This window comes from Aotus nancymaae, unplaced genomic scaffold (genome assembly GCF_030222135.1).
Source record: "Aotus nancymaae isolate 86718 unplaced genomic scaffold, 86718_ANA_hifiasm-v0.15.2.pri h1tg000030l, whole genome shotgun sequence".
NCBI lineage: Eukaryota > Metazoa > Chordata > Mammalia > Primates > Aotidae > Aotus > Aotus nancymaae.
The window spans coordinates 22,133,089-22,160,346 of NW_026988443.1; the positions used below are offsets into that span (position 1 = coordinate 22,133,089).

General features: G+C 48.3%; 1 protein-coding gene and 1 long non-coding RNA gene across 2 annotated transcripts; one reads left to right on the top strand and one right to left on the bottom strand.

Moving 5' to 3' along the window:
- LOC105727985 (uncharacterized) lies at positions 1 to 26,674 on the top strand. Its single transcript, XR_001109898.2, has 4 exons — positions 1 to 135; positions 13,041 to 13,136; positions 23,805 to 23,910; positions 25,793 to 26,674. It is a non-coding gene; the product is annotated as an uncharacterized LOC105727985 (long non-coding RNA).
- Positions 1,623 to 2,478, bottom strand: AGRP (agouti related neuropeptide). The gene is made up of 3 exons (XM_012468215.2): positions 2,329 to 2,478; positions 2,086 to 2,171; positions 1,623 to 1,870 (listed from the first exon to the last, which is right to left on the bottom strand). The coding sequence occupies exons 1-3, from the start codon at positions 2,456 to 2,458 to the stop codon at positions 1,688 to 1,690; spliced, it is 399 nt and encodes a 132-aa protein (XP_012323638.1). The 5' UTR covers positions 2,459 to 2,478; the 3' UTR covers positions 1,623 to 1,687.
- Positions 26,675 to 27,258: the final 584 nt, after the last annotated feature.

Consider the following 27,258-nt stretch of genomic DNA (forward strand, 5'->3'; position numbering starts at 1 on the left):
TCTCTCTCTGGCTTTCCCGGGTTTGCTGCACCTGGCGCTGCAGGAGCGGGCGGGGTAAAGAAGTGAGTGAGCCCTTCTCAAGCTTGGAAAGTTTCCAGACTGCTGGGCCAGCCACCTCCGCAGAGGGAAACTAAGGTCTGATTGAGGCGGGAGAATAGGATCTCGAGGGGGGGAACTTGAGGCCAAAACGTGCTGAATTCTGAAGCTGAATCAAGGGAAAACATCAAGGTCTGGGGGCAGGGATTTTGACGCCAATTTGTGCTGACTTCATAAAACAAAAAACATCAAGGTCTGGGGGCAGGGAACCCGAGGCCAATTAAGGTGGACTCGCTAAAGCTAAACCAAAAAGAAAAACCCCATCTCCCCATGTCCGGAGAACAAAGGATCAAAGGCCACTGTCTCTACAACCCTCCCCCTTCCACCATGTCTTAGATGGAAAGGAGAGTGCCTTGGATTGGCCGCGGTTCAAGCACGGGCCATCCCTTCATCGGTATAGGGCGCTAATTCACCTCAGCCCCATTTATGCCTAGTGTTCCATTATTGGAACATCCTAAGCATGTGGGAGTTATTTATGTCCTACTGCTCAAGGTCATCGCCAAGGTCTGATTGCAAAAATAAAAAATTGCAACCTCAGGCATAAATGAGTTAATTAGCCACGGACCAAACCCTTCATCCAGATCAGGGATAGCCAATAGGGGCCGCAAAAGGAGTACTTAAAACCCAGAAAATTGGCCGGGCTCGGTGGTTCACGTTCCACCCTAATCCCAGCACTTTGGGAGGCCGAGGCGGGCAGATCACGAGGTCAGGAGATCGAGACTATCCTTGCTAACACGGTGAAACCTCATCTCTACTAAAAATACAAAAAGCTGGGCTTGGTAGGACTCGCCTGTAGTCCCAGCTACTCAGGAGGCTGAGGCAGGAGAATTACTTCAACCCAGGAGGCAGAGGTTGCAGTGAGCCGAGATTGAGCCACTGCACTCTAGCCTGGGTGAGAACAGAGTGAAACTCCGTGAAAAAAAGAAGGGAGGGAAGGAAGGAAAGAAAGAAAAAGAGGAAAGAAAAGGAAAGGAAGGAAGGAAAAAACAGAAAATGTTGTAATCAGGCCCCTTGAGCCTCTTGGTCAGGCCCACTCCCACCCTGCGAAGTGCTTTTTCGCTTTAACAGTTCCCTGCTTTCTGCTTCCTTCCTGTGTGTCATTTCTTTGTTACTTTCTGGGTTTTGTTCAGTTCTTTGTTCAAAACGCTAAGGACCTGAACAACTCACAGTCCCGGCCTTCCCTCTGGTAGCAAGATGAGGGTCAGGCTTTGCGTAGAAGTAGCAGCAAGCAGCCCTGGAGCCTAAGGCTTAGTCACTAGCCCAGAGTGGTAGCCCCTGTGCCACCCTGCGTCCTGCTTTCCCTGCACTTGCTATACAAAATTCTCAAAAGCTGGAGTGCGGTTCTTCTCTGCTTTTCCCAGGGTCACCAGGATCCCTAAAAGTGCCCATGTATGTGCCTCCTATGATGGGGTAGCCCAGGCGCTGGGCTAAGAGTATGTGTGGTTTCTTGGCTTGGTGACACTCCCACCCCCTCCATGAAACCTCCCTCCTTCGACCGCCACGTTTGAAATAATCACAGCGTTGGGGTTGGTCCCATCCTTTATTCGAATTTCTTTGCCCCTACCCTAGCTCCGACCCTGAAGTTGGCCAGCTAGGCACGGCTGCAGGAGTTCGTGGCAGTAGTCAGCTTGCGACAGTAGCAGAAGGCGTTGAAGAAGCGGCAGTAGCATGTGGCACACGGGTCACAACAAGGCACCTGCTGTCCCAGGCAGGACTCCTGCAGCTTTACGCAGCGGCGTGGGGAGCGGGGCTCGCGGTCCTGCAGGTCTTGTACCTGCAGAGGTGGGGAACCAGGAATGTGGGCACAGGCCTCAGAAGACAGGTCCAGGGACCTTACCTGTCCCAACCTATGCAGGATGGCAGTGGAACGTGGGGAGAGGTGATCTGTAGTGTCACCGCTGGTGAGGGAACTTGGAACTGGGGAGAGGAGCTAATACCCAATGCCCCCTCCCAAGTACTGCCACCTCGCCCTTTTCCCTGAGCAGTTACCTCTGCCAAGGCCTCAGCCTCCTGCAGCAGATCCTCTTCTGCCTGTTCGGCTGTTGTCTTCTTCAGTGGGGCCTGTAGGCCCAGGCCTGGGGCAGAGGATGTTAGGGCAGGAACCCCCATGCACAAAGCACCCACCTCCCAGGGGAGGGTTTGGGAAGGGAGAAAGAGGGCTTAGGCCAGGGAGACAGTTTGTGTCCAGAGGGTATTCAGGCCCCGCCCAGTCCCACCCTTGCCCACACTGACCTGGGAGCTCTGGGAACAGGGCCTGGTCAGGCCTTCTGATGCCCTCCAGGGGGGCCAAGCCCATTTGGGCTCCCTGCATGGCAGGCAGTGCCAGCAGCAGGGCACAGCTCAGCATCACTGCAGTCAGCATGGCCTGGCTCAGCAGGAAGACGTACCACTTAGTCCCTCCTCATCCTTGGAATCCCCTCTAGGTGCCCAGATAGAGGCCCCGCAGAGAGGAGGAGTCCCTGCCCAACCTGAGAACTCACCTCTGTCTCCTGGATTCTTCCCTAGAGAGTTCCCAGCCACCCTGTGCCCTCGGCTTATATGGCAGGGCCTAATGAAGGGCCACACGTGACTGATCCCCGCAGCCAGGCTGCAAGGGGCCCTTCCTGGAGGGTGGGGGCACAGTTCAGCCCCTTACTCCCCGGACCTGAGCCTTTTGTTCTACAAAAGAGGTGCCCATCTCCAATTTGGGGTGAGATTTCCAGGAGCCAATTAAAATTTGGGAGCAAGAGAGTGTGCCCAGGGCCCCCAAATTTCCACAGGACAGGGACCTAGGAGCTGAGCCAGAGTGGAGCCATTAGTAATAACAAGGCAGGCGGCCCTGAAAGCTTAATTTAATTTGTGGCCCCAGAGATGCTTACTCAGCCCCTACGTGGCATGTTGTTTCCCGTGCTTCCAAGAATTCAGGTCAAGGGCATGGGAGAGGGTGACGGGCCAGTGGCCACTGTTGGGCAGGGGTAGAGTGCAGAACCAGAACCTGGGTTTCTTTGGAGGGAATGAGGAGGGGAAAAGCCCACCTAACCAATCCCAGGCCCTCCCGAATGTATTTCTGGTCCTCCCCTCCTTTTCTCCCTCCAGGCTTCTCCAAAAACCCCCACTCCTGCTCCTGTCCCCAAACCCCTTTCTGCCTGGGGTTCCTGGAAGCCAAGGAAACAGAACGAACTGTTCCCTGGGTGGGCAAGCCACTGCAGAGTAAAAAGCTTTCAGGCCGCCTGCCTCATTAGCACTAATGGCTGCTCCCTTCCGCCCTGTGTCGTCAGGACTGCCTACACCTGGTCTCATCAGCACAAAGCTGGGGTGAGGACTGCCCTTTTGTGGAGATGGCAGGACATACAGGACCCCGCTTCCTCTCCCTTCGCTCACCTCAACGTCTCAAGACTGTTTATCACACACGTGTCCATCTGGGAAAGGGATGTAGGTTGAATCAGCTTTGAGGCCCCAGTGCACAAACTGGGTTGGCACAAGGCAGTGGAAAAAAGATGAAAGGACTAGATATGGTGGCTCACATCTGTAATCTCAGCATTTTGGGAGGCCAGGGATTTAAGATCAGCCTGGGTATCATGGCGAGACCCTGCTGCTACAAAAAATAAAAAAAAATAGGCTGGGCGCAGTGGCTCACGCCTGTAATCTCAGCACTTTGGGAGGCCGAGGTGGGCAGATCACGAGATCAAGACCACCCTGGCCAACATGAAGAAACCCTATCTCTACTAAAAATACTAAAATTAGCCGGGCATGGTGGCACGTGCGTGTAGACCCAGCTACTCGGGAGGCTGAGGCAAGAGAATTGCTTGAACCTGGGAGGCAGAGGTTGCAGTGAGCTGAGATGGCGCCACTGCACTCCAGGCTGGGCAACAAGAGTGAAACTCCATCTCAAAGTCACTCACTCACTCAATCAATCAATCAAATAGCTGGGTGTAGTGGTGCATGCCTGTAATAGAGGCTGAGGTGAGAGGATGGTTTGAGCACAGTGGTTCAAGGTTGCAGTGAGCTATGATTGCATCACCGCACTCCAGCCTGGGCGACAGAGCAAGATCCTGCCTCAAAAAGAAAAGAAGATAAAGGATGGCTGGGCATGGTGGCTCATGCCTGTAATCCCAGCACTTTGGGAGGTCAAGGTGGGTGGATCACCTGAGGTCAGAGTTCAAGACTAGCCTGACCAACATGGAGAAACCCCGTCTCTACTTTAAAATCAACAACAACAAAAATTAGCCAGGTATGGTGGTGCTTGCCTGTAATACCAGCTACCCAGGAGGCTGAGGTGGGAGAATCACTTGAACCTGGGAAGCAGAGGTATGGTAAGCCGAGATCTCACAATTGCACTCCAGCCCGGGCAACATGAGCAAAACTCCGTCTCAAAAAAAAAAAAATTAAAATTAGCTGAATGTGGTGGTGCACACCTGTAGTTCCAGCTACTCAGGAGACAGGGAGGAGGATAGCTTCAGCCCAGGAGGTTGAAGCGGCAGTGAGCCGTGGAAGTGGTGGCTCATGCCTATAATACCAGCACTTTGGGAAGTTGAGGCGGGCAGACCACCTGAGCCTAGGCGTTTGAGGCCAGCCTGGGCAACTTGGCGAAACCTGGTCTCTATTTTAAATATACATATACATGTGCGTGTGTATGTGTGTGTGTGTGTGTATATGTATATATATTTTTTCTTTTTTTGAGATGGAATCTTGTTCTGTTGCCCAGGCTGGAATGCAGTGGTGCAGTCTTGGCTTACTGCAACCTCTGCCTCCTGGGTTCAAGCACTTCTCTTGTTCTCCTGCCTCAGCCTCCCAAGTAGCTGGGATTACAGGCACGTGCCACCATGCTTGGCTAATTTTTTGTATTTTTAGTAGAGACGGGATTTCACCATTCTGGCTAGGCTGGTCTCAAATTCTTGACCTCATAATCTGCCCACTTCGGCCTCCCAAAGTGCTGAGATTACAGACTTGAGCCACTGTACCCAGCCAAAAAAAAAAAAAGTTTTTGTTAATTAAAAAAAAAGTTTCACTATGTGGGTGATTTTACTGGTAAGGAACCAGCCTCATAGCCCCAGGACAATGCTTGTTGGCAAAAGGACCTTCAGAAATATGTGGCATGTTCTAGGAGGAGGATTTGGGAGACCTGCGGGGAGGCAGAGCCTCCTCAGTGAGGCTGGGGGCCTGAACATAGGGACTCTGTGCAGAAAAGAGAAAGGGGAGAGTATGCGTGCACGTGCCAGAGACCACATGAGAACAGAGAGGGGTGCTCGAACCCTCTGCCTTCTCTTCTTTTTCCTCCTTCAGTGTACTCCTCTCCAAGCGCCTTTTTCCCACTTTGTCTAAGGGAGGGGAGTGGGAGGCGCAGGGGAGAAGAACTGCAAGCACCCATGGCTCTGTCAATTGGGGTTGATTTAGAAACCCCCCACCCAGCCCATTGCCCCTGCCCCAGAGAGCACAGCCATGAGTTTCCTGTGAATCATCTGTAGAATTTTCTAAGGCAGAGGTTGCCTGGAGAGGCACGGTCTCCTCAGTCATTCAGGGAGGGGAGAAGGACAGATGGGGGTTCTCTCAGGCTGGCGTATTGAGCCCTGAGCTGGAGGGGATCTCTGATGGTTAATTTTATGTGTCAACCTGATTGGGCCAGGGATGCACAGATATCTGGTTAAATATTATTTCTAGGTGTGCTTGTGAAGTTGTTTCTGGAATTATCCAATCCTTTGAGGGTTAGAATAAAATAAAAAAGATAGGCCGGGCACGGTGGCTCATGCCTGTTATCCCAGCACTTTGGGAGGCCAAAGGGCAGGCAGATCATGAGGTCAGCAGTTCAAGACCAGCCTGACCAACATAGAGAAACTCCATCACTACTAAAAATACAAAAATTAGCCGGGTGTGGTGGTGCATGCCTGTAATCCCAGCTACTCGGGAGGCTAAGACTTGAACCCGGGAAGAGGAGGTTTCGGTGAGCAAAGATCACGCCATTGCAATCCCAGCACTTTGGGAAGCTGAGGTGAGTAACATAGGGAGACCCCCATCTCTACAAAAAATTTTAAAATAGCCAGGTGTGGTGGCACAAGCCTGTAGTCCCAACTTCTAAAGAGGCTGAGGTGGGAGGATCACTTGAACCCAGGAAGCAGAAGTTGCAGTGAGCCAAGATTGCACCACTGCACTCCAGCTTGGGTGACAGAATGAGACCCTATCTCAAAAAAAAAAAAAAAAAGGCTGGGCACAGTGGCTCACGCCTGTAATCTCAGTACTTTGGGAGGCCAAGCCAGGTGGATCATGAGTTCAGGAGTTCGACACCAGCCTGGCCAACATGATGAAACCCCGTCTCTACTAAAAATAAAAAAATTAGCTGGGCACGGTGGCGCACACCTGTAGTCCCAGCTATGCGGGAGGCTGAGGCAGGAGAACCACTTGAATCTAGGAGGTGAAGGTCACAGTGAGCTGAGATCGCACCACTGGACTCCAGCCTGGGCAATAGCATGAGGTGAGACTCCATCTCAAAAAAATACAAACAAACAAAACAGTGTATTTATATAATTGGCAATTACACAGCAAGGAAAAAAGAATGAACTGCTGCTACACACTACAACATGAATGAATCACATAGACATGAGGTTGAATGAAAGAAGTGCGCTGCTGAAGAGAGAGTTAGGATGGTATGATTCCAGCCCTATGACATTCAGACCAAGCAAAATTATAATAAATGGTGATAAAACTCACAACAGCAGTTAACTCTGGGAGGGTAGGAATTATTGACTGAGGGGGGAAATGAGGAAAACCTGTGAGGTGTTGGAAAGGTTTTTTATCTTGATCTGAGTGGTGGTTGCACAGGTATATACATATGTAAAATTTCATTAAACAGCACATTTAAGACTTGTGTATTTTGTCAGGTGGGTGGCTCACACCTGTAATCCCAGCACTTTGGGAGGCCAAAGTGGGAGGATCACCTGAGGTCAGGAATTTGAGGCCAGCCTGGCCAATATGGTGAAACCCCGTCTCTACAAATATAAATAAATTACCCAGGCATGGTGGTGTGTGCCTATAATACCAGCTACTCAGGAGGCTGAGGCAAGAGAATCACTTGAACCCAGGAGGTGGAGGTTGCAGTGACCTGAGATTGCGCCGTTGCACTCCAGCCTGGGTGACAGAGCGAGATTCTGTCAAATGCAAGGAAGGAAGGAAGGAAGGAGGGAGGGAGGGAGGGAAGGAAGGAAGGAAGGAAGGAAAAAAGGAAAACATAGCCAGATATGGTGATGTGCGCCTGTAGTCTGAGCTACTCAAGAGGCTAAGGCAGGAGAATCGCTTGAACCCGGGAGGCAGAGGTTGCAGTGAGCTGAGGTCATCCCATTGCACTCCAGCCTGGATGACAGAGCAAGACTCCATCTTGAAAAAAAAAAGACTTGTATATTTTACTGGATGTTATGTCTTAATGAAAACATTTTTTCTTTTCCTTTGTTAGTCATTCAAAAAATAATGGAGTGTCTAACAATAAATGACCTCTCTGTATTCTATGGGGTACATTAAAGCACTCCATCCCCAAAAAAGGGTGCTCCTTATTTTGTCCATTAGGGGCACTATGAGGCTATGCTGTTTCCTACCTGTGAATTTAAAGAGAAGCCCCTCTGGAGCACTCAAAGACTGTGGTTAGTCCTGTATTCAAGGGAGAAAATTGTTGGGAAAACAGAGTGCCAGTGAGAGGACATCAGTTGCAATAAACTGAAACCATGATTCAAATTGTCTTAAACTATAAAAGTAATTAGGCCAGGCGCGATGGTTCACGCCTGTAATCCCAACACTTTGAGAGGGGTAGGTGGGCAGATTAACTGAGGTCAAGAGTTTGAGACCAGGCTGGCCAAAATGGTGAAACCCTTGCCTCTACTGAAAAACGCGAAATTAGCCAGGCCTGGTGGTGTGGGCCTGTAATCCCAGCTACTGAGGAGGCTGAGGCAGGAGAATCACTTGAACCCAGGAGGTAGAGGTTGCAGTCAGTCGAGATTGCACCACTGCACTCTAGCCTGAGTCATGAGAGCAAAACTCCATCCTAAAAAATAATAGTAATAATAATTTATTGGCTCAGATAACTGAAAAATCCAGAAGTCAGGCTGGTTTCAGAGGAGATTTAATCTAATATTTGAGTTTATAAGCACTTAGTAAGGCAGACACAGTTGGTTGCCTTTCCACTACCTCCAAGTACTCATTTTCCCTTCCTCCAAAAATAAGCCTTCTTTTCTTCGGGGCAGAGCCTAAACATACTAACTTCCTCAAATTCCCTGAAAGTTTGGTGTTCCTGGGGTACATCTGTGACTCATGAGACTTATACTGAGGCCTTTGGCAGAGGTGCCTCCTCTTTATGCTTCTTTTTCTTCTATTTCCTTTCTGGAATGTAAATACAATGTTTGGAGCTATGGCAGCCAACTTGTGACCATGAGGCTACAACCATGAGAATAGACTAACTTGATAAGGATGGTGAACAAGAAAAGTAGACCATGCCTTGATGGCATTGTAATGAGGTTGTATTGTGCCAGCGTTGGTCTGCCCACTTCCTGATATCTTGCTGCATAAGACAAATGCTTATTTAAGTCTCCATTGGGTTTTCTCATACTTGCAGCCAAACATATTCCCAAATGATATCCTCAGTTTCTTTACATCTCTTATCTATATTTTTTTGTAGTGAATGCTTCTTTCTAAGGTTTCTTTCCTTTATAGACCCAAGCTGAATTCTAGTAGTCTCTGAGACCTTCTCCTTCCTCACTCATATTGAAACAGTCTAGGGTCATGAAGCAGTCTTGTTGTGTGAGGTGGTTGTCTGAGCTCTTTGTCTCACAACCAAGAAAATTAAGGAGTGTGGACCCCAAGGGTGAGGTTGGAGCAAAAGTTTAATAAGCAACAGAAGAAAGCTCTCTACGGCAGAGAGTGGACCTGAGTTCGTTGCTGTTTTCTCAGTTGAATACAAAAGCTTTTATTTTTTAATTTTTTTTAAATAGGGACGGGGTTTCACCATGTTGGCCAGGATGGTCTTGATCTCTTGACCTTATGATCCACCCACCTCGGCCTCCCAAAGTGCTGGGATTATAGGCATGAGCCACTGCACCCGGCCTTTTTTTTTTTTTTTTTTTTTTGGGATGGAGTCTCACTCTATTGCCAGGCTGGAGTGCAGTGGCATGATCCCAGCTCACTGCAACCTCTGCCTCCTGGGTTCAAGTGATTCTCCTGCCTCAGCTTCCAGAGCAATTGGGACCACAGGCGCGCGCCACCATGCCCAGCCAATTTTTGTATTTTTTTTTTAGAGATGGGGTTTCACCATGTTGGCCAGGATGGTCTTGATCTCTTGACTTTGTGATCTGCCTGCCTTGGCCTACTAAAGTGCTGGGATTACAGGCGTGAGCCATCACGCCCAGCCAGCTTTTTTTTTTTTTTTTTTTTTAAGACAGTCTCACTCTGTTGCCCAGGGTGGAGTGCAGTGGCATGATCTTGGCTCACTGCAACCTCTGCCTACCAGGTTCAAGCCATTCTCCTGCCTCAGCCTCCCAAGTAGCTGGGATTACAGGCATATGCCACCATGCCCGGCTAATTGTTGTATTTTTAGTAGAGACAGGGTTTCATCATATTGGTCTTGAACTCCTGACCTTGTGATCCACCTGCCTCGGCCTCTTAGAAGCATGAGCCACTGTGCCCAGCTTGTTCTTTGAGATGGAGTCTGACTGTTGTTTCCCAGGCTGGAGTGCAATGACGTGATCTTGGCTCACTGAAACCTCCACCTCCCGGGTTCCAGCAATTCTCCTGCCTCAGCCTCCCGAGTAGCTTAGATTACAGGCGCCCACCACCATGCCCGGCTAATTTTGTGTGTGTGTGTGTTTTAGCAGGCTGCTCTCGAACTCCTGACCTCAGGTGATCCACCTGCCTTGGCCTCCCAACATGCTGGGATTACAGGTGTGAGCCACTGCATCCAACCAAATATAAAAGCTTTTATAAGAAATTTCCCAGCTGGGCATGGTGGCTCGGCCTGGCCAACATGGTGAAACCCTGTCTCTGCTAAAAATACAAAAATTAGCTGGGCGTGGTGGTGGGTACCTGTAATCCCAGCTACTCAGGAGGCTGAGGCAGGAGAATCACTTGACTGGGCAACAGGAGCAAAATTCCATCTCCAAAAAAAAAAAAGAAAGAAACTTCCCTCATCTTTGTAGCTGTTTGTGTAACTTCCTCTATCTGTGTAACTCTCTTTAACTGTGCAGCTATGGGCATGCTTTTAGGAAAGCACATGTAGCTTCTCTTGTCTCTGTAATTGCAAATATGTTTTAGGTAAGTCCTCCCATCTCCCTCCCTGTGCAAGTTCCCACAGAGTCTACCATTTACATGCCTGCAAAGGGGAGGAAACTTTTTTCCCAGGAGCCTGCTGATTACATAAAGACAAAGGCCTCTATGCTGGGCCTCGCTCCCTTATCTGTGCAACTGAAGCTTGATTTTTTCCCCAGGCTGTTCTATCTGTGCCTGCAGCTTGGATCTGTCAAAAGAATTTTACCAAAGAATAGCCTTAGCTGTCTGCCCAACTGATTTTTTCCTTTTCTCCTCCCTCAACATCCTGCAGTAGAGAGTTACCTTTGTCCCCAGATTCCCTGGTCCTATTTTTGAAAATCCTGCTGGCACCTACTGCTGAAGGCTGTGGCTGGAGAACTAATAGTGAGTTAATCTGATCTGGGTAGGGCCTGATGGTCCTCCCTTAACCTTAGCTGAGCTCTTCCAGGCCATGAGCATCCCAAGGTCAGCCTGTGACTCTCACGGAAGTCCTGGCCTCCAGTGCCTTCCCCCTGCTGTGGCCTTGTGGGTTACATGGGCCAGCACCACCTGCCAAAGTCAGGGCCAAAAACCTACCCATGGGAGCCAGATTTGGCTTTTGGCTTGGATGAGTATTGACTTTGGGCACATTTTCATCCCAGAAGGAATAATTTGGGGTATGGGATTTCATTTTGTCCTTAGCACAGCCGTGAAAGCCACGTGTGCAGGGTATTTTGTTGCTAAGATAGCAGTTGGGCTATATGTGAGCAGTCCAGAGAAGTTTAGACTATAGAGTCATCTGGATATTGTCACAGTCTTGTCTGAGGTCACATAGCTTGCAGGCAGTAGAGCTGAGAGTCATACTGAGGAGTCTGATCCTGTAATGAGCCCCTGGTCACTATTCTTGGAAATAATGACAACTGGAGTTCTATTTTTCAGCATAGATCCACTTTGTTTGAATAATAAATATGTAAGAGTATTTCTCCAATTACACTTACACACACACAAAAAAAATTATGCCATTTCTCATCTTCCCTGAAGCACATGGCCCCTTGGCCTCTCTTTCATTGTCATATTTTCCTTCCTTCCTTCCTACCCTCCCTTCCTCCCTCCCTCCTTCCTTCCTTCCTTCCTTCCTTTTTCTGAAGTCTGGCTCTGTCACCCAGATTGGTCTGTAGTTGTGTAATCTCAGCTCACTGCAACCGCTCCTGGGTTCAAGCGATTCTCCTGCCTCAGCCCCCTAAGTAGCTGGGCTCACAGGCGTGCATCACCACACCCAGCTAATTATTGCATTTTTAGTGGAGACAGGGTTTCACCATATTGGCCAGGCTGGTCTCAAACTCCTGACCTATACGTTTTTTCAGAAACAGAAGATTAGGTCTGTATTTCAACATCAGCAATGACTGCACTCTGACTCAATATTGGGGAAGTTTTGAAACCAACCCAATAGTCCCATAGACAGCTTTTTTGGATAAACATAGAAATCAACCCTTCTAATCTTAAAACTTAACTTACATTTATTTTTTCTGAGTTCCGCTCTCAGGAAAAGACCCCTAGACCTCTCAAAAAGTAGCAAGGAACTGAAACACACCAGATCATCCCATCCAGACAATAGTCAAGGCCCCTCAGTCATCTGCTTGCTTCCTTACCTCTTGCATTCATTTTCCCACACACAGTTACTTTTCTTCCCTGCTATATAAACACCTAACTTTAGTCCATCAGGGAGATGGATTTGAGACTGATCTCCCATCTACTTGCCCGCAGCACCCAATTAAAGCCTTCTTCCTTGGCAATAATTATCTCAGTGATTGGCTTTCTGTGTGGTGAGCAGCAGGACCTAGACCGAACCTGTGGTGTTTTGATAACAGTTTGAAGAGTGTGAATTTGGTATGAAGGGGGAACCATTGATGGCAGGCAGAGATGTAGGCCCAGGTTTGCCAGAGCTTCAGATTTTTTTTAAAGAAAAGCCAAAAAACAGAACAATTTTTTTTTTTGAGACGGAGTCTTGCTCTGTCACCCAGGCTAGAGTACAGTGGCGCGATCTCAGCTCACTGCAACCTTCGTCTCCTGGGTTCAAGCAATTCTCCTGCCTCAGCCTCCTGAGTAGCTGGGACTACAGGCATCTGCCATCACACCTGGCTAATTTTTGTATTTTTAGTAGAGACAGGGTTTCACCATGTTGGCCAGGTTGGTCTCCAACTCCTGATTTCAAGCCATCCTCCTGCCTTAGCCTCCCAAAGTGCTGGGATTACAGGCATGAGCCACCGCGCCTAGCCAAAACCAGAACTTTTAAATGATGTTTACATGTCTAGCTCCAATAAATGCTATGCAGGTTTTCGGTTTCCTGCTTCCAGGGTAACTGGATAACATTTCTGCCTTTATGGTGGTTCCAGGCTGAAGTGCCATGAGTCCAGAAGTGAAGAGTTCCTTCCTCTTGCAGTACTGCTAGGTTTCCTGGAGGAGACGGTCTGTGTAGGCGGGGTTCTTAAAGGTGGAGGGAGGAGGAAGTTACTTCCTAAAGAGGAGAAAGATAGGGAGTAACTTCAGTGTTGCTTTTGCAGAGTTGTTCACGACAGGACTTCTATTGGGCCCTGCAGTTTCCAGCAGCACAGCCCCCAACCCCCATTGTCCCACACCCTTAGCTTCCTGGTTCCAGTCTCGAGGGATTCCACTCACTTCTGTCCTCGTTTTTTTTCTCCCTGGGAACAAAGTAACAGCTGAAGAAGTCCCAGGAGTCTTCCCATGTCCTCCCAGCAACCCGGGCTCGAGCCTACTCCTGGTGTTGGCAAAGGGAACCATCTTTGAAGGTGAGGCCTCTTACTGCTGTAATAAAGAGAACAGAGGGCCAGGCGCGGTGGCTCATGCCTGTAATCCCAGCACTTTGGGAGGCCAAGGCGGGTGGATGGCTTGAGGTCAAGCGTTCAAGACCAGTCAGGCCAACAGGGTGAAACCCTGTCTCTACTAAAAATACAAAATAATTAGCCAGTACAGTGGTGCAGCACGTCTGTAGTCCCAGCTACTTGGGAGGCTGAGGCAGGAGAATCACTTCAACCCAGGAGGCAGAGGTTGCGGTGAGCCAAGATTGCACGACTGCACTCCAGCCTGGGCGACAGAGGAAGACACCATCTCAAAAAAAAAAAAAAAAGGCCAGGTGCGGTGGCTCACGCTTGTAATCCCAGCACTTTTGGAAGCCGAGGTGGGCGGATCACCTGAGGTCAGGAGTTTGAGACCAGCCTGACCAACATGGAGAAACCCCGTCTCTACTAAAAATACAAAATTAGCCAGGCATGGTGATGCATGCCTGTACTTGCAGCTACTCGGGAGACTGAGGCAGGAGAATCACTTGAACCCGGGAGGCAGAGGTTGTGGTGAGCTGAGATTGCGCCATTGCACTCCAGCCTAAGCAACAAGAACGAAACTCCATCTCAAAAAAAAAAATGAGAGAAGAGAGGAGGCTCTGAAGACTTCCTTCTGGCTGAGTGTTATCTGCCTAAAGCTACCCTGACTTTTTCACAGTTTTTTACTTTTTTTTTTTTTTTTTGAGATAATCTCACTGCATAGCCCAGGCTGACATGCATAACCCAGCAGACTTGAACTCCCTGGCTCAAGTAATCTTCCTGCCTCAGCCTCCTGAGTAGCTGAGACTACAGACATGCACTACCTTGCTACCTTGCTACTTCCCAGCTTGCTACTTTTCAGAAAGAGTAGACAAACTGCAGCAGCTGCCTGTACACCATACTTGGAGGAGAAGGGGTAAGGAAGGCTGCACCTGATTCTGTCTTCTTAACTATGTTATCTTCCAGTTTCAACATTGTAAATAGCACGGCAATCTTATATTATGGGCCTCCTGATGTGATGCAAAAATCACCAATGTAGTATTCTTGCCAAAAATGTTGACTATGAATCTAATCTTGAAGAAGCAATCAGGTAAATCCAGAATATGATACTAGAAAACTGGCCTGGCCTGAACTTCTAAAATCAATGACATGAAAAAACAAACAGGCTGAGTGTGGGGCAGAGGATACTTTTCTATATTAAAAGACACTAGAGGCTGGGCGTCGTGGCTCACGCCTGTAATCCCAGCACTTTGGGAGGCCAAGGTGGGTGGATCACCTGAGGTCAGGAGTTTGAGACCAGCCTGACCAACATGGAGAAACTCAGTCTCTACTTTAAAAAAAAAAAATAGGCCGGGTGCCATGGCTCACGCCTGTAATCCCAGCACATTGGGAGGCCAAAGCAGTTGGATCAAAAGGTCAAGGGATCAAGATCATCCTGGCCAACATAAAGAAACCCCATCTCTACTAAAAATACAAAAAAATTAGCTGGACATGGTGGCACACACCTGTAGTCACAGCTACTTGGGAGGCTGAGGCAGGAGAATTGCTTGAACTCAGGAGGTGGAGATTGTAGTGAGCCAAGATCTTGCCACTGTACTACAGCCTAGGTGACAGTGTAAGACTCTGTCTCAAAAAAAAAAAAAAAAAATACAAAATTAGCCTGGCATGATGGCACTTGCCTGTAATCCCAGCTACTTGTGAGGCTGAGGCTGGAGAATCGCTTGAAGCTGGGAGGCAGAGGTTGTAGTGAGCTACAATCATGCCACTGCACTCTAGCCTGGGCAACAAGAGCAAAACTTCATCTCAAAAAACAAACAAAACACAAAAACACTAGAGAGACATAACCAAATTCAATTTGTGAACCTTGCTTGCCTCCTGGACTAAAATAAAATTGCTAAAACGCTATTCTTGGAACAAGTCAGGATAATACCGCTGAATTACTGTTGGTGTGGTTGATGGTGTTTTCATTGTGTAGAGCAAGGCTTCTCAACCTCTGCTGTTAACATTTTGGTCCAGAGAATTCCTTTATTTATTTATTTTTCTTTTTTTTGAGACAGGGTCTTGCTCTGTTGCCCAGGCTGGAGTACAGTGGTGCAATCATGGCTCACTGCAACCTCCCCTTCCCAGGCTCAAGCAATCCTCCCAGCTCAGCTTCCCAAGTAGCTGGGACCACAGGCTCACGCCAGGCTAATTTTTTGTATTTTTTGAAAAGATGGAGTCACACTTTGTTGCCCAGGCTGGTCTCGAACTCTTGGGCTCAATTGATCCTCCCACCTCTGCCTCCCAAAGTGTTGGGATTATCACCAACCCTGCCTGAGCCCAGGTAATTCTTTGTGGTGAGATGTTTAACGGCACTTCTGGTCTCTGCCCACTAGGTGTCAGTAGCACCATACCTCTTCAGTTGCAACAACTAAAATGTCAAATGTTTTCTAATTAGGTAGTGGTATTGGTTGCATAACATCATGAATATACAAAAACCATTGGACTGTACCCTTTAACATGGTAAAAATGGTGAATTTTGTGTTATGTAAGTTTTCCCAATAAAAAATGTAATGAGGCCGGGCGCAGTGCCTCCCTCCTGTAATCCCAACACTTTGGGAGGCCAAGCCTGGCAGATCACTTGAGATTAGGGTTGGAGACTAGCCTGGCCAATGTGGTAAAACCACCGTCTCTACTAAAAATACAAAAATTAGCCAGATGTGGTGGTGGGCACCTATAATCACAGCTACTTGAAAGGTTGAGGCAGGAGAATCACTTGAACCTAGGAGGCAGAGATTGCGGTGAACCGAGATCACACCATTGCACTCCAGCCTGGCTGACAAAGCGAAACTCTGTCAAAAAAAAAAAAAAAAAAGAGTTTTCTCCTCCATAGTCCCAGAGCCCCAGTGAGTCCCCTGCTCTGCAATGCTCATACTCATTGTACTGTTACTGCAAGTCAATGAGAATGTTGGTGGATTTCTCTCCACTTCACCAGAAGAATGAACGAAGGCTCAGAAAAATGGCACAAACCTGTGGTTTCTCAGTGCAGTGGCTCATGCCCGTAAACCCACCACTTTGGGACGCTGAGGTGGGCGGATCACTTGAGGTCAGGAGTTTGAGATCCACCTGGCCAACATGGTGAAACCCTGTTTCTACTAAAAATACAAAAATTAGCCAGGCATTGTGGTATGCACCTGTAATCCCAGCTACTTGGGAGGCTGAGGCAGGAGAATCACTTGAAGCTGGGAGGCAGAGGTTGCAGTGAGCCGAGATGGCACCACTGCACTCCAGCCTAGGCAACAGAGCAAGACTCTATCTCCAAAAAAAAAAAAAATTAGGTGGGCATAGTGGCATGCACCTGTAGTCCCAGCTACTAGGGAGGCTGAGGTGGGAGGATTGCTTGAGCCAGGGAGGTCAAGGCTGCAGTAAGCTGTGAGCGTGCCACTACACTCAGTCTGGGCAACAGAGCAAGACCCTGCCTCAAAAATAAATAAGTAAATAAAAGAGGATACAAAGAACAAGGGTACAAAGATATAGGGAGGGAAGACAGCTGGTATAACATAGGTCATAAGCAGGGTTCCACCGGGGATGCCTGGTCTCCCCGGGGTGTGGGTGGGGAACTCTGGACTGCAGTGCAGAATGCACATCTCAGAGAAGTTCCACCCAAGGAAGCAGAGTAGATATACAGCAACACCCTGTCAGTCCCTTGGAGGGTTGCTGGGGAAGGGTTAATTCCTGGCACTTCTGACCAACTTATAGAGTGAGCTCAGAAAGCCCCAGGCACATCAGAGGCAGATACCAGCAGTGGACACGAGTCTGTTTCAGGTGTGTCTAAGCGTGTTCATTCTCCAAAACATGGCACCTACACCAACAGCATCAGCCTAACTTAGGAACTTGGGAGGATATGAGTCTGGCTCTGCCCAGACATAATGAATCAGAAACTCCTGGGGTAGGGCTCAGCTGCTAGAGGTTTAATAGACCCTTCAGGTGGCTCTGGTGGGACTAAGCTTTAAGAATCTCTGCCCTGGCCGGGCGCGGTGGCTCAAGCCTGTAATCCCAGCACTTTGGGAGGCCGAGGCGGGTGGATCACGAGGTCAAGAGATCGAGACCATCCTGGTCAACATGGCGAAACCCCGTCTCTACTAATACAAAAAATTAGCTGGGCACAGTGGCGCGTGCCTGTAATCCCAGCTACTCAGGAGGCTGAGGCAGGAGAATTGCCTGAACCCAGGAAGCGGAGATTGCGGTGAGCCGAGATCGCGCCATTGCGCTCCAGCCTGGGTGCAGGCCGTTAGAACCCAGTGAGGAGGCAGAGGTCATTCCTTTATCTTGAAATATGTCCTGATTACCTACTGTATGCCAGGGCCTGGCGCAGATGCTCAGGGCTTACTAGGAACCTAGTGGTGGAGGGAGCAGGGTTCATGCGAAGGCTGGGGATTGAACACAAATAATTTGGGTCTTTGGGGCTCCTGTTGTCTGCTCCACTCCTTGGAGATACCCACCAGGAGATGACTGAGCCTTCCCAGTCCAGGAAGGCCCTCATCCCTTTTTCTGTGAGCCCAGTTATCACCTTATCACCTCCAGCATATCCTGAGTGGATTCTGTCACTGTTCTTGGGGCCTGCGAAGCACACAGCCCTCATGGTCCAGCTGAGACCACCTGGCCACAGGCGAGGCCTCAGCCATACTTGCAGGGTGAACTAAAGTCAGGGAGGGGTCCAGAGAAGCTGGGTCTGAATGCCACCCACCACTTGCCCATGTCAGGAGATGACACTTAATGTGGATACCCCAGGGATTCCTATGGATTTTTCCAACCCATCACCACTTCTGGAGCACCCCTCCCTCCTCCCTCCAGAGCCTCCCACCTCTCCAGCATTGGCTTCTCAAGTTCCACTGTCTGCAGCTTCCATCCATGGCCTGGACCCCAGGATCCAACCCAGCAAACTCCTTCTAGGCAACCATCTTGGGCAACTTCACCCAATGACAACCTATGCCCCTCCTGTCATTGACAGCCCCGAAAAAACGGAGTTCAAGGTTACAGCCCCCATTAGACCTGATATCTTCACCAGGCTCCGGAGAACCCAACTGAGCAGACCTGTCCTCAGATTCCAGCTGGGACTTAACATCGGGGATCAGAAAACTGACTCCCAAGGTACAAACTGGAACAGCCAGGGTGGGTGCCAGCACACAGGATGGCTTCCTCACCGTAGGCCAGAGTCTGGCACTGGGTTAGCAACTTCAGAGGCCTACAAGAGGAATAAGCTAGAAAGAGCTGTGGCCAACCCAGGGAGGCCCCAAATACATCAAGTCCCAAGTCCTCCTACTCGTCACCTTACTACAGTGATAAGACAAGATACATTGTGTCTACAGTCCCAGCTCAGAACTTCTGTCATGGGGCCTGCAGTGTTGCAAAGGTTGAAGACAGTGGCTTACACCCAGCTCAATTCTTTCTTTTTCTTTCCTTTCTTTCTCTCTCCTCCTTCATTCCCTCCCTCCCTGTCTCTCTCTCTCTTTCTTTTTTTTGAGACAGTTTCACTCTTGTTGCCCAGTCTGGGGTGCAATGGCACAGTCTCGGCTCACTGCAATCTCTGCCTCTCAAGTTCAAGCAATTCTCCTGCCTCAGCCTCCTGAGTAGCTGGGATTACAGGCATGTACCACCAAGTCCGGCTAATTTTGTATTTTTAATAGAGATGGAGTTTCACCATGTTGGTCAGGCTGGTCTCGAACTCCTGACCTCAAGCGATCCACCCACCTCAGCCTTTCAAAGTGCTGGGATTACTTTTTTTTTTCTTTTTTTGGTCATGTGTCTGTTGCCAAGGAAATAATGGGAGGGAGGATTGGGCAAGGGTCTGGTTTATATATATAAATATATATATAACAACATAATAAATAATTAATATATATTATATATATATTTTTTTTGCACGTGCTCCCACCCACTTTCATATTATATATTTTTAAAATTTTTAAATGTAAGGACAGGGTCTTGCTGTGTTGCCCAGGCTCTTGAACTCCTGGGTTCAAGCAGTCCTGCCTCAGCCTCTAAAGTGCTGTGATTACAGGCATAAGCCACCATGGCTGGCCAAGCTCAGTTATTTCTGGGGGTGGGTTTGTGAAGCCTTCCTCAGCAGTGATCCAAAGGCCTAGAACAGAGGAGAGGGGGTGCAGACAAGATGGAACAAGGCCTCAGCCTCCCATTCTTGGCAAATCTAAACCTGGCAACCAGGCTGATGATATTCTCATTTCACAGAAAAGTCTACTTTTCTCAGCTGAGGAGCAGGTGTCAGGAGCACTGGAGCCAGCCTCCCTCCCCAACCAGGGCCTGTTCATTTCTCCCTCTTGCCGGAAGACCCTGGGGACGGAGGAAGAGCATCACCCCGGCAGGGTCTATTCTGGGCCAGCACATAGAGCGGAGGCAGAGCTGGCCTCAGGCCGTCGCCTGTTCCTCCCTCCCCTTATTCCCTTGGCAGCAGACACATGACATAGAAATCACTGGTTCCACCAAATACTGCATAGCCCAGATGCTGCTGGCCTGATCGGGGCCAAGCTGAGTCACCACTTTAGGATATGATTCTGCTTTGTGGACTATGAATGAACCCTCATCACCCCATGCTCAACCCCTAAGTGAAGGCTGATCTGTGGATATCCCAGGGTGATGAGGTACTAGGCCACCTGCTGTCTATTCCCTGGCACTTCATTCTTCTGATAATAAAGTATGAGACAGAGAAAAAAAAGAAAGAAAAAGTATGAGAGAGAATGGGACATGAGGTGGACCTGAGGTGGACCCTGATTGGTGTCCAGGCATGTCATATACAGGAGGGACACATAGGGCCACTGGGTGTGGCACCCTAGATAATGACCCAGAGGGAGGTTGTAGATCTGGGCCTCAGGATCCAGGCTGATGAGGAAAGGCAAGAAAATAAGAAGGGACCCTGCACGGTGGCTCATGCCTATAGTCCCAGCACTTTGGGAGGCCAAGTTGGGCAGATCACTTGAGGTCAGGAGTTCGAGACCAGCCAGGCCAACATGGTGGAACCCCGTTTCTACAAAAAAAAAAATTTTAATTAGCCAGGTATGGTGGCACATGCCTGTAATCCCAGCTACTCAGGAGGCTGAGGCAGGAGAATCACTTGAACCCAGGAGACAGAGGTTGCAGTTAGATGAGATCGTGCCACGGCACTCCAGCCTGAGCGACAGAGCAAGACTCTGTCTCAAAAAAATAAAAGGAAAAAGAAAAGAAAGAAAGGAAAGCAGTAGAAATGGGGAAAGAGGGACAAGAAAAGGTGGACTGTCTTGAACAAATATGGGGGCTGTAGGCTCCAGAACTGGTGGTTGTTGGGAAGAGTGGGATAAACCTTCTGCATGGGGTTGTCTGAGTCAGCTGATTTCCTATAAGGTCCTCATTCCTGCTGCAACCAAGATAAAGTGATGGGTGGCATGGAGATTTCAGCTGTGTCCTTAGATGTCATATGCTCTGCAGTCCTCACTGATGATGACAAGAGTCCATCCAGTCCTTACTTCAGTTGCTGGCATGACTAAAGGAACAGAGATGTTATTGACTGGGAGCTTCCCAGTGAGCTTCCCCAAGGAACTGACCAGACCTGGGAGCACATTTGACTAAGGCCCAACGAGCAGCCCAGTTAATCCTTTTCTGTTCCCCCCATCCCATTAACTTGGACCCCTTTGCCACACTGACCCATCCTTGGAAAGTCAGGAAAGCCCTAAGACCTCTAGGCTCCAACATAAGGCAGGTGCCCAGTATAATGACCAACCCCTCCCTTTTTTTTTTTTGAGATGGAGTTTTGCTCTTGTCACCCAGGCTGGAGTACAATGGCATGATCTCAGCTCACCACAATCTCCGCCTCTTGAGTTAAGGCAAATCTCCTACCTTAGCCTCCTGAGTAGCTGGGATTACAGGTGCCCACCACCACACCCAGCTAATTTTTTGCATTTTTAGTAGAGACGGGGTTTCGCCATGTTGGCCAGGCTGGTCTCGAACTCCTGACCTCAGGTGATCTGTCCACCTCGGCCTCCCAAAGTGTTGGGATTACAGGTGTGAGCCACCATGCCCTGCCTCCTTTCTTCTTTTCACATGATAGGTATGCACTGGTAATGGAACAAAATAGGCCAGATGCAGTGGCTCACCCCTGTTATCCCAGCGCTTTGGGAAGCCGAGGTGGGCGGATCACCTGAGGTCAGGAATTCGAGACCAGTCTGGCCAACATGGAGAAACCACGTCTCTACTAAAAATATAAAAATTAACCGAACATGGTGGCACATGCCTGTAATCCCAGCTACTCAGAGACTGAGGCACAAAAATCCCTTGAACCTGGATGGCAGAGGCTGCAGTGAGCTGAGATTGCACCACTGCACTCCAGCCTGAGGGATAGAGTAAGACTCTGTCTCAAAAAAACAGTACAATAAAATAAGATAAAATAAAATAAAATAAATCATCACTGTGTGATGATACAGTTGACACTCAAAACTATCAAGTTGTGGCGGGTGTGGTGGCTCACACCTGTAATTAATCCCAGCATTTTGGGAGGCCGAAACTGGTGAATCACATGAGGTCAGGAGTTTGAGGCCAGCCTAGCCAACATAGTAAAACCCTGTCTCTACTAAAAATACAAAAATTAGCTGGGCGTACTGGCTTGCACCTGTAATCCCAACTACTCGGGAAGCTGAGGCAGGAGAATCGCTTGAACCCAGGAGGCGGAGGTTGCAGTAAACTAAGATTGAGCCACTGAACTCCAGCCTGGGCAGCAGAACAAGACTCCATCTCACACAACAACAACAACAACAACAACAACAACAACAAAACCGTCAAGCCGTAACTGCAAAACTGCAATTTTTTTTTTTTTTTGAGATGGAGTTTCGCTCTTGTTGCCCAGGCTGGAGTGCAATGGTGCGGTCTCGGCTCACTGCAACCTCTGCCTCCTGGGTTCAAGCGATTCTCCTGCCTCAGCCTCCCAAGCAGCTGGAATTACAGGTACCAACCACCACACCCTGCTAATTTTTATATTTTTAGTAGAGATGGGGATTTCACCATGCTGGCCAGGCTGGTCTCAAACTTCTGACCTCAGGTGATCTGCCCGCTTCGGCCTCCCAAAGTGCTGGGATTGCAGGCATGAGCCACCGCTCCTGGCCCAAAACTTCAATTCATAGTGTGCTGAGCAGCAGAGCAAAGTGACGAGAGCATCACTTACGATCTCTGTTCCAACAACTCGACTCTGCTGTTGGAACCCAAAAGCAGACACAGACACCATGTAACAGATGAACCTGGCTATGTTTCAATAAAACTCCATGTCTGCACACTGAAATTAGAATTTCAGATAACTTTAATGTGTTGCAAAATAGTCTCCGTTTGATTTTTTTTTCCATGGTGGTTCACGCCTGTAATCCTGGCCCTTTGGGAGGCCAAGGCAGGAAGGTAGGACTTAGAGACGCAGCCTGGGCAACGTCAGGAGACCCTATCACTACAAAAAGTTTTAAAATTAGCTGGGCGTGGTGATGCGCACCTCTAGTCCCCACCTTTTGGGAGACTGAGGCAGGAGGATTGTGTGAGCCCGGGAGGTTGCTGCACTCCAACCTGAACAACAGAGGGAGATCATGTCTTGGAAAAAGAGAAAGAGAGAGTGAGAGACAGAGAAGGAGAGACGGAGAGGGAGTGACTGAGAGCAAGAGATGGAAAGGGAGAGAGAGAGGGAGGCAAAAACTTCAGTAAAAATTTGAGTGTTTCTTAGTTGGTTAAATAAAAATAAATAAATAAATAAAGTCCGGGCATGATGGCTCATGTCTGTAATTCCAGCATTTTGGGAAGCCGAGGCTGGTGGATCATGAGGTTGGGAGTTCGAGACCAGCCTGACCAACATGGTGAAACCCCGTCTCTACTAAAAATACAAAAAAAATTAGCCAGGCGTGGTGGCAGGTGCCTGTAATCCCAGCTACTCAGGAGGCTGAGGTGGAGAATTGCTTGAACCTGGGAGGCAGAGGTTGCAGCGAGCCGAGATCGTGCCACTGCACTCCAGTGAAATGAACAGAGTGAGACTGGGCGACAGAGCGAGACTCCATCTGAAAAACAACAACTCCTCAGGAGGCTAAGGCAGGAGAATTGCTTGAACCCAGGAGGCAGGGGTTGCAGTGAGTCAAGATCATGCCACTGCACTCCAGCCTGGGCGACAGAGCAAGACTCCCATGGAAAGAAAGAAAGAGAGAGAGAGAGAAGATAGAAAGAAAAGAGAGAGAGGAAGGAAAGAAGGAAGGAAGAAAGAAAAAAAAAAATCTTGACTCGTGGGTTATACAAAAACAGGCAGCGTTCCACTCCCGGTACTAGGTTTGTTCTTCTTTCTCTCTGTTCAGGGTTATGCCACGCCGGGGGGAAGGAGGGGAATTGGTCCACGGTTATGTGTTCTCACAGATGACCACTGAGAAGGCCACCATGCCCGGTCGTCACAACTCTAGGCCCAGCAACTTGCTAAAGCCTCTGAAGTGCTGGACCCAGGCATCTTTGTGAGGCTGCCCACATCCTATCTGCCTGTGGAGACTGGGCCATCCATCTGGGGGTCTGGCTGCCTCTCCTGCATGCTGCTGGGAGGCTGGGTCTGACTGTCATTGCTCTATGGCCACATCCTCAGCCACCCTCTTCTCTTTCTTCCTTCAGCCAGAGGGAGCCCTGAGTTCATGCGGAGGAGTTATTCTGCCTTCCATCTGCTTCTGCACACCATCTTGTCTCTACTTACAAGTCCCTCCTCCGAATTTATAGAACGGTATGCGTAATATGATCCCAACTGCATTCCAAAAAATAGATGTAGATGTAAGCTTAGAGACGCAAAAAACTTTTTGAAGGAATTCACTATGTTTCTCTCTAGTGGTGACACAGTTCAGGGAGGTCCTACGGGGTGTAATGTTTACCTTTCTCTTTTATCCCTCTGATCATTGAAACGATGCTTCGTGGGTGTGAACATGTATGACTTTTATAATTAAAATGGAAAAATTAATTTCAATAGGACAGATGCTCAAAGTCAAAGTCACCTGTTATAACTGCTGTCACTAACAAGGCAGCTGTTTGAATATGCTGCAGAAACATGGGAAATGTTCATGAAGTGACCCTGTGAAGGCTTCCGGTCACAGGATCATGTGAGCGCCATGATCACCCCAGGGGTGGAGCAGATGTTAAGTGTTCACCACACCCAATTCTCTTCCTGAACACACAGGAAGATGACATTTCCCAGGCCCTTTGCAGTTAAACTGAGGTCTAGTGACAGAGGTCTGACCAATAAATATGGGCAGCAGAGACATGCCCCACCTCTAGACCCTATTCTTTTTTTGTTGTTTAAGGGTCTGAGTCTTGTTCTGTCACCCAGGCTGGAGTGCAGTGGTGTGATCATGACTCACTGCAGCCTCAACCTCCTGGGCTCAAACAGTCCTCCCACCTCAGCCTCCCGAATAGCTGAGGTTATAGGCATGAACCAATGTGCCTGGCTCAGGACCTACCCTTAAAAGCATCCCACCTGATTCACTAGCTGTCTCCTCCTCTCTCTTAGTAAACTTGGAAACTACACATTCCAGATGGTATAATTTACAGCATGATGGAAAAAGCCAGCTCTCCACGGGAAGCTGGCCAGTCTTCATTGGAGTACATTTTTACTGCATGAAGCCAATGATACTTGAACATTAGCAGAAGTGAATATTGTTTAACTCTGTGATTTCCAAAGTGCAGTCCTTTTAAAGTATCCATAAAGTCTATACTAGCTTCACAGTAATATTAAGATTTTATTTGTCAGCTGGGGACAGTGGCTTACGCCTATAATCCCAGCACTTTGGGAGGCCGAGGCGGGTAGATCATGAGGTCAGGAGTTCGAGACCAGCCTGGCCAACATGGTGAAACCCAACCTCTACTAAAAATAAAAAAATTAGCTAGGTGTTGTGGCGTATGCCTGTAATTCCAGCTACTCAGGAGGCTGAGGCAGAAGAATTGCTTGAACCTGGGAGGCAGAGTTTGCAGTGAGCTGAGATCTCACCACTGCTCTCCAGCCTGGGCAATGGAGCAAGACTCCTCTCAAAAAAAAAAACAAAGATGTTATTTTTTCTTTCATGAGTGTACAGTGGGATTTTCCAGAGGCTATGTGTTGGAAATAGATGCTTGGTGCTGCAAAGAAAAATTATCACTGAGACAAAGGATCTTTCGGCAACGCAATTTTTGCTTTCTGGACTGCAGGAAGGGTACTGTCACTAGCCATCTTGCCACCAGAGTACAATGAACAAAGGAAAACAGACACATTTATCCCTTCCACAGTTGGGGTCGTCCTTACTGCTGTGTCTGATCTCTGTTGGCTGGAGCCAGACCTCACAATCTAAACTAAAACCTGATTGGCTAACAACTTAAAACTTTTCTAAACAGGTAAAAGCAATGGCGAGCTGAGACATGTCTGGGAGCACGTGCAGCACAGATATCTTGATTAAAGTACAAGGACATAGAATGTATTATGTGCCTGTGAGCATGTCTAACAGCTACATAGGAGAGGGCTTAACAAAGAGTTATCAGCACACTTATGATTTATTCTTTAACAAGAAAGGAAACTTTAAAAAACAAACTTTTCTACTTCCCATACTACGTGACATGTGATTTTTTTATTTTGTTTTCTGTAGAGACTGTGGCGGGGATGTCTCGCTATGTTGCTCAGACTGGTCTTCCAACTCCTGGCCTCAAGTGATCCTCCCATCCTGACATCCCAAAGTACTGGGATTATAGGTGTGAGCTGCTGCACCTGACCATTTCTGATATGTGATGTTGAAACAGGTTGAGTGCAGAAGCAGATATGGGAATTAAACTGGAATATTAAACCAGACATTGAAGAGATTTGCAAAACATACAAAACAATACTGCTGTTTTCACCTTCTTTTTGGTTTGGAAAAATGTAGTTCTTTTTCATCAAAAATATGTTGTGTTGGCTGAGCACAGTGGCTCACTCCTGTAATCCCAACACTTTGGGAGACTGAGGTGGGAGGATCACTTGAGGTCAGGAGTTTGAGACCATCCTGGCCAACATGGTGAAAACCCATCTCTACTAAAAATACAAAAATTGAGAGACTGAAGCAGAATTGCTTGCACCTGAGAGGTGCAGGTTGCTTTGAGCCAAGATCAGGCCACTGCACTGCAGCCTGGGCAACAGAGCAAGACACCATCTCAAAAAAACATGTTGCGTTAACATGTAATGGTTTTATTATGTTATTTTAATTTCTTTTTTTTGAGACAGGGTTTTGCTCTTCTTGCCTAGACTGGAGTGCAATGGCTCAATTTCGACTCACTGCAACCTCCACCTCCTGGGTTCAAGCAACTCTCCTGTCTCAGCCTCCCAAGTAGCTGGGATTACAGGCATGCGACTCCATGCCCAGCCAATTTTGTATTTTTATCAGAGAACTCCCCGACCTCAGGTGATCTACCTGCCTTGGCCTCCCAAAGTGCTGGGATTATAGGCGTGAGCCACCATGCCCGGCATTATTATGTTATTTTAAATAAATAAATAAACATGTAAACATTTTATCTGTTTTAATTTCTCACATGGTAAATATTGATGAATCCACCTCCTGGGTTCAACCAAAAAGTGACTAAAGCATCTCAATCGATTTAGAAGTTTATTTTGTGAAGGTCGAGGACACCCTGGGGTGGGGGGGAGGGAAAAGAAACAAGTCACAATATGATCTGTGTCCTGTGCTTTTTCCAAAGAGGAAAGGGGGGACACAAGGGGAGGGAAGAAAGCGGGCCGGAGGGTAGGCAGGACAGCAAGTGGTAACGTCGTGAGGCTCTGCTTAGTGGCTCTGCGACTCTACATTTTACATGTGAAAAGGGGTGAGGGGAGTCAATTATGCATTGTCTCAGGCTTAGTAGATCTACATTTTACATAACTAAACCCGTGAAATTACGGCTGCTGCCCGTTTGGGAAAGGAAGGCAGTTTTTGTGGTTCCCAAGCTTATTTCCCTTTGGCATGGTGAGTTTGGGGTTCCAAGATTTTATTTTATTTTCACAATAGATATAACCAACTTGAACAAAATTCTTTGGAATCCTCAATAATACTGAAGAGTGAAAAGAGGTCATGAGACCAAAAGGTTTGAG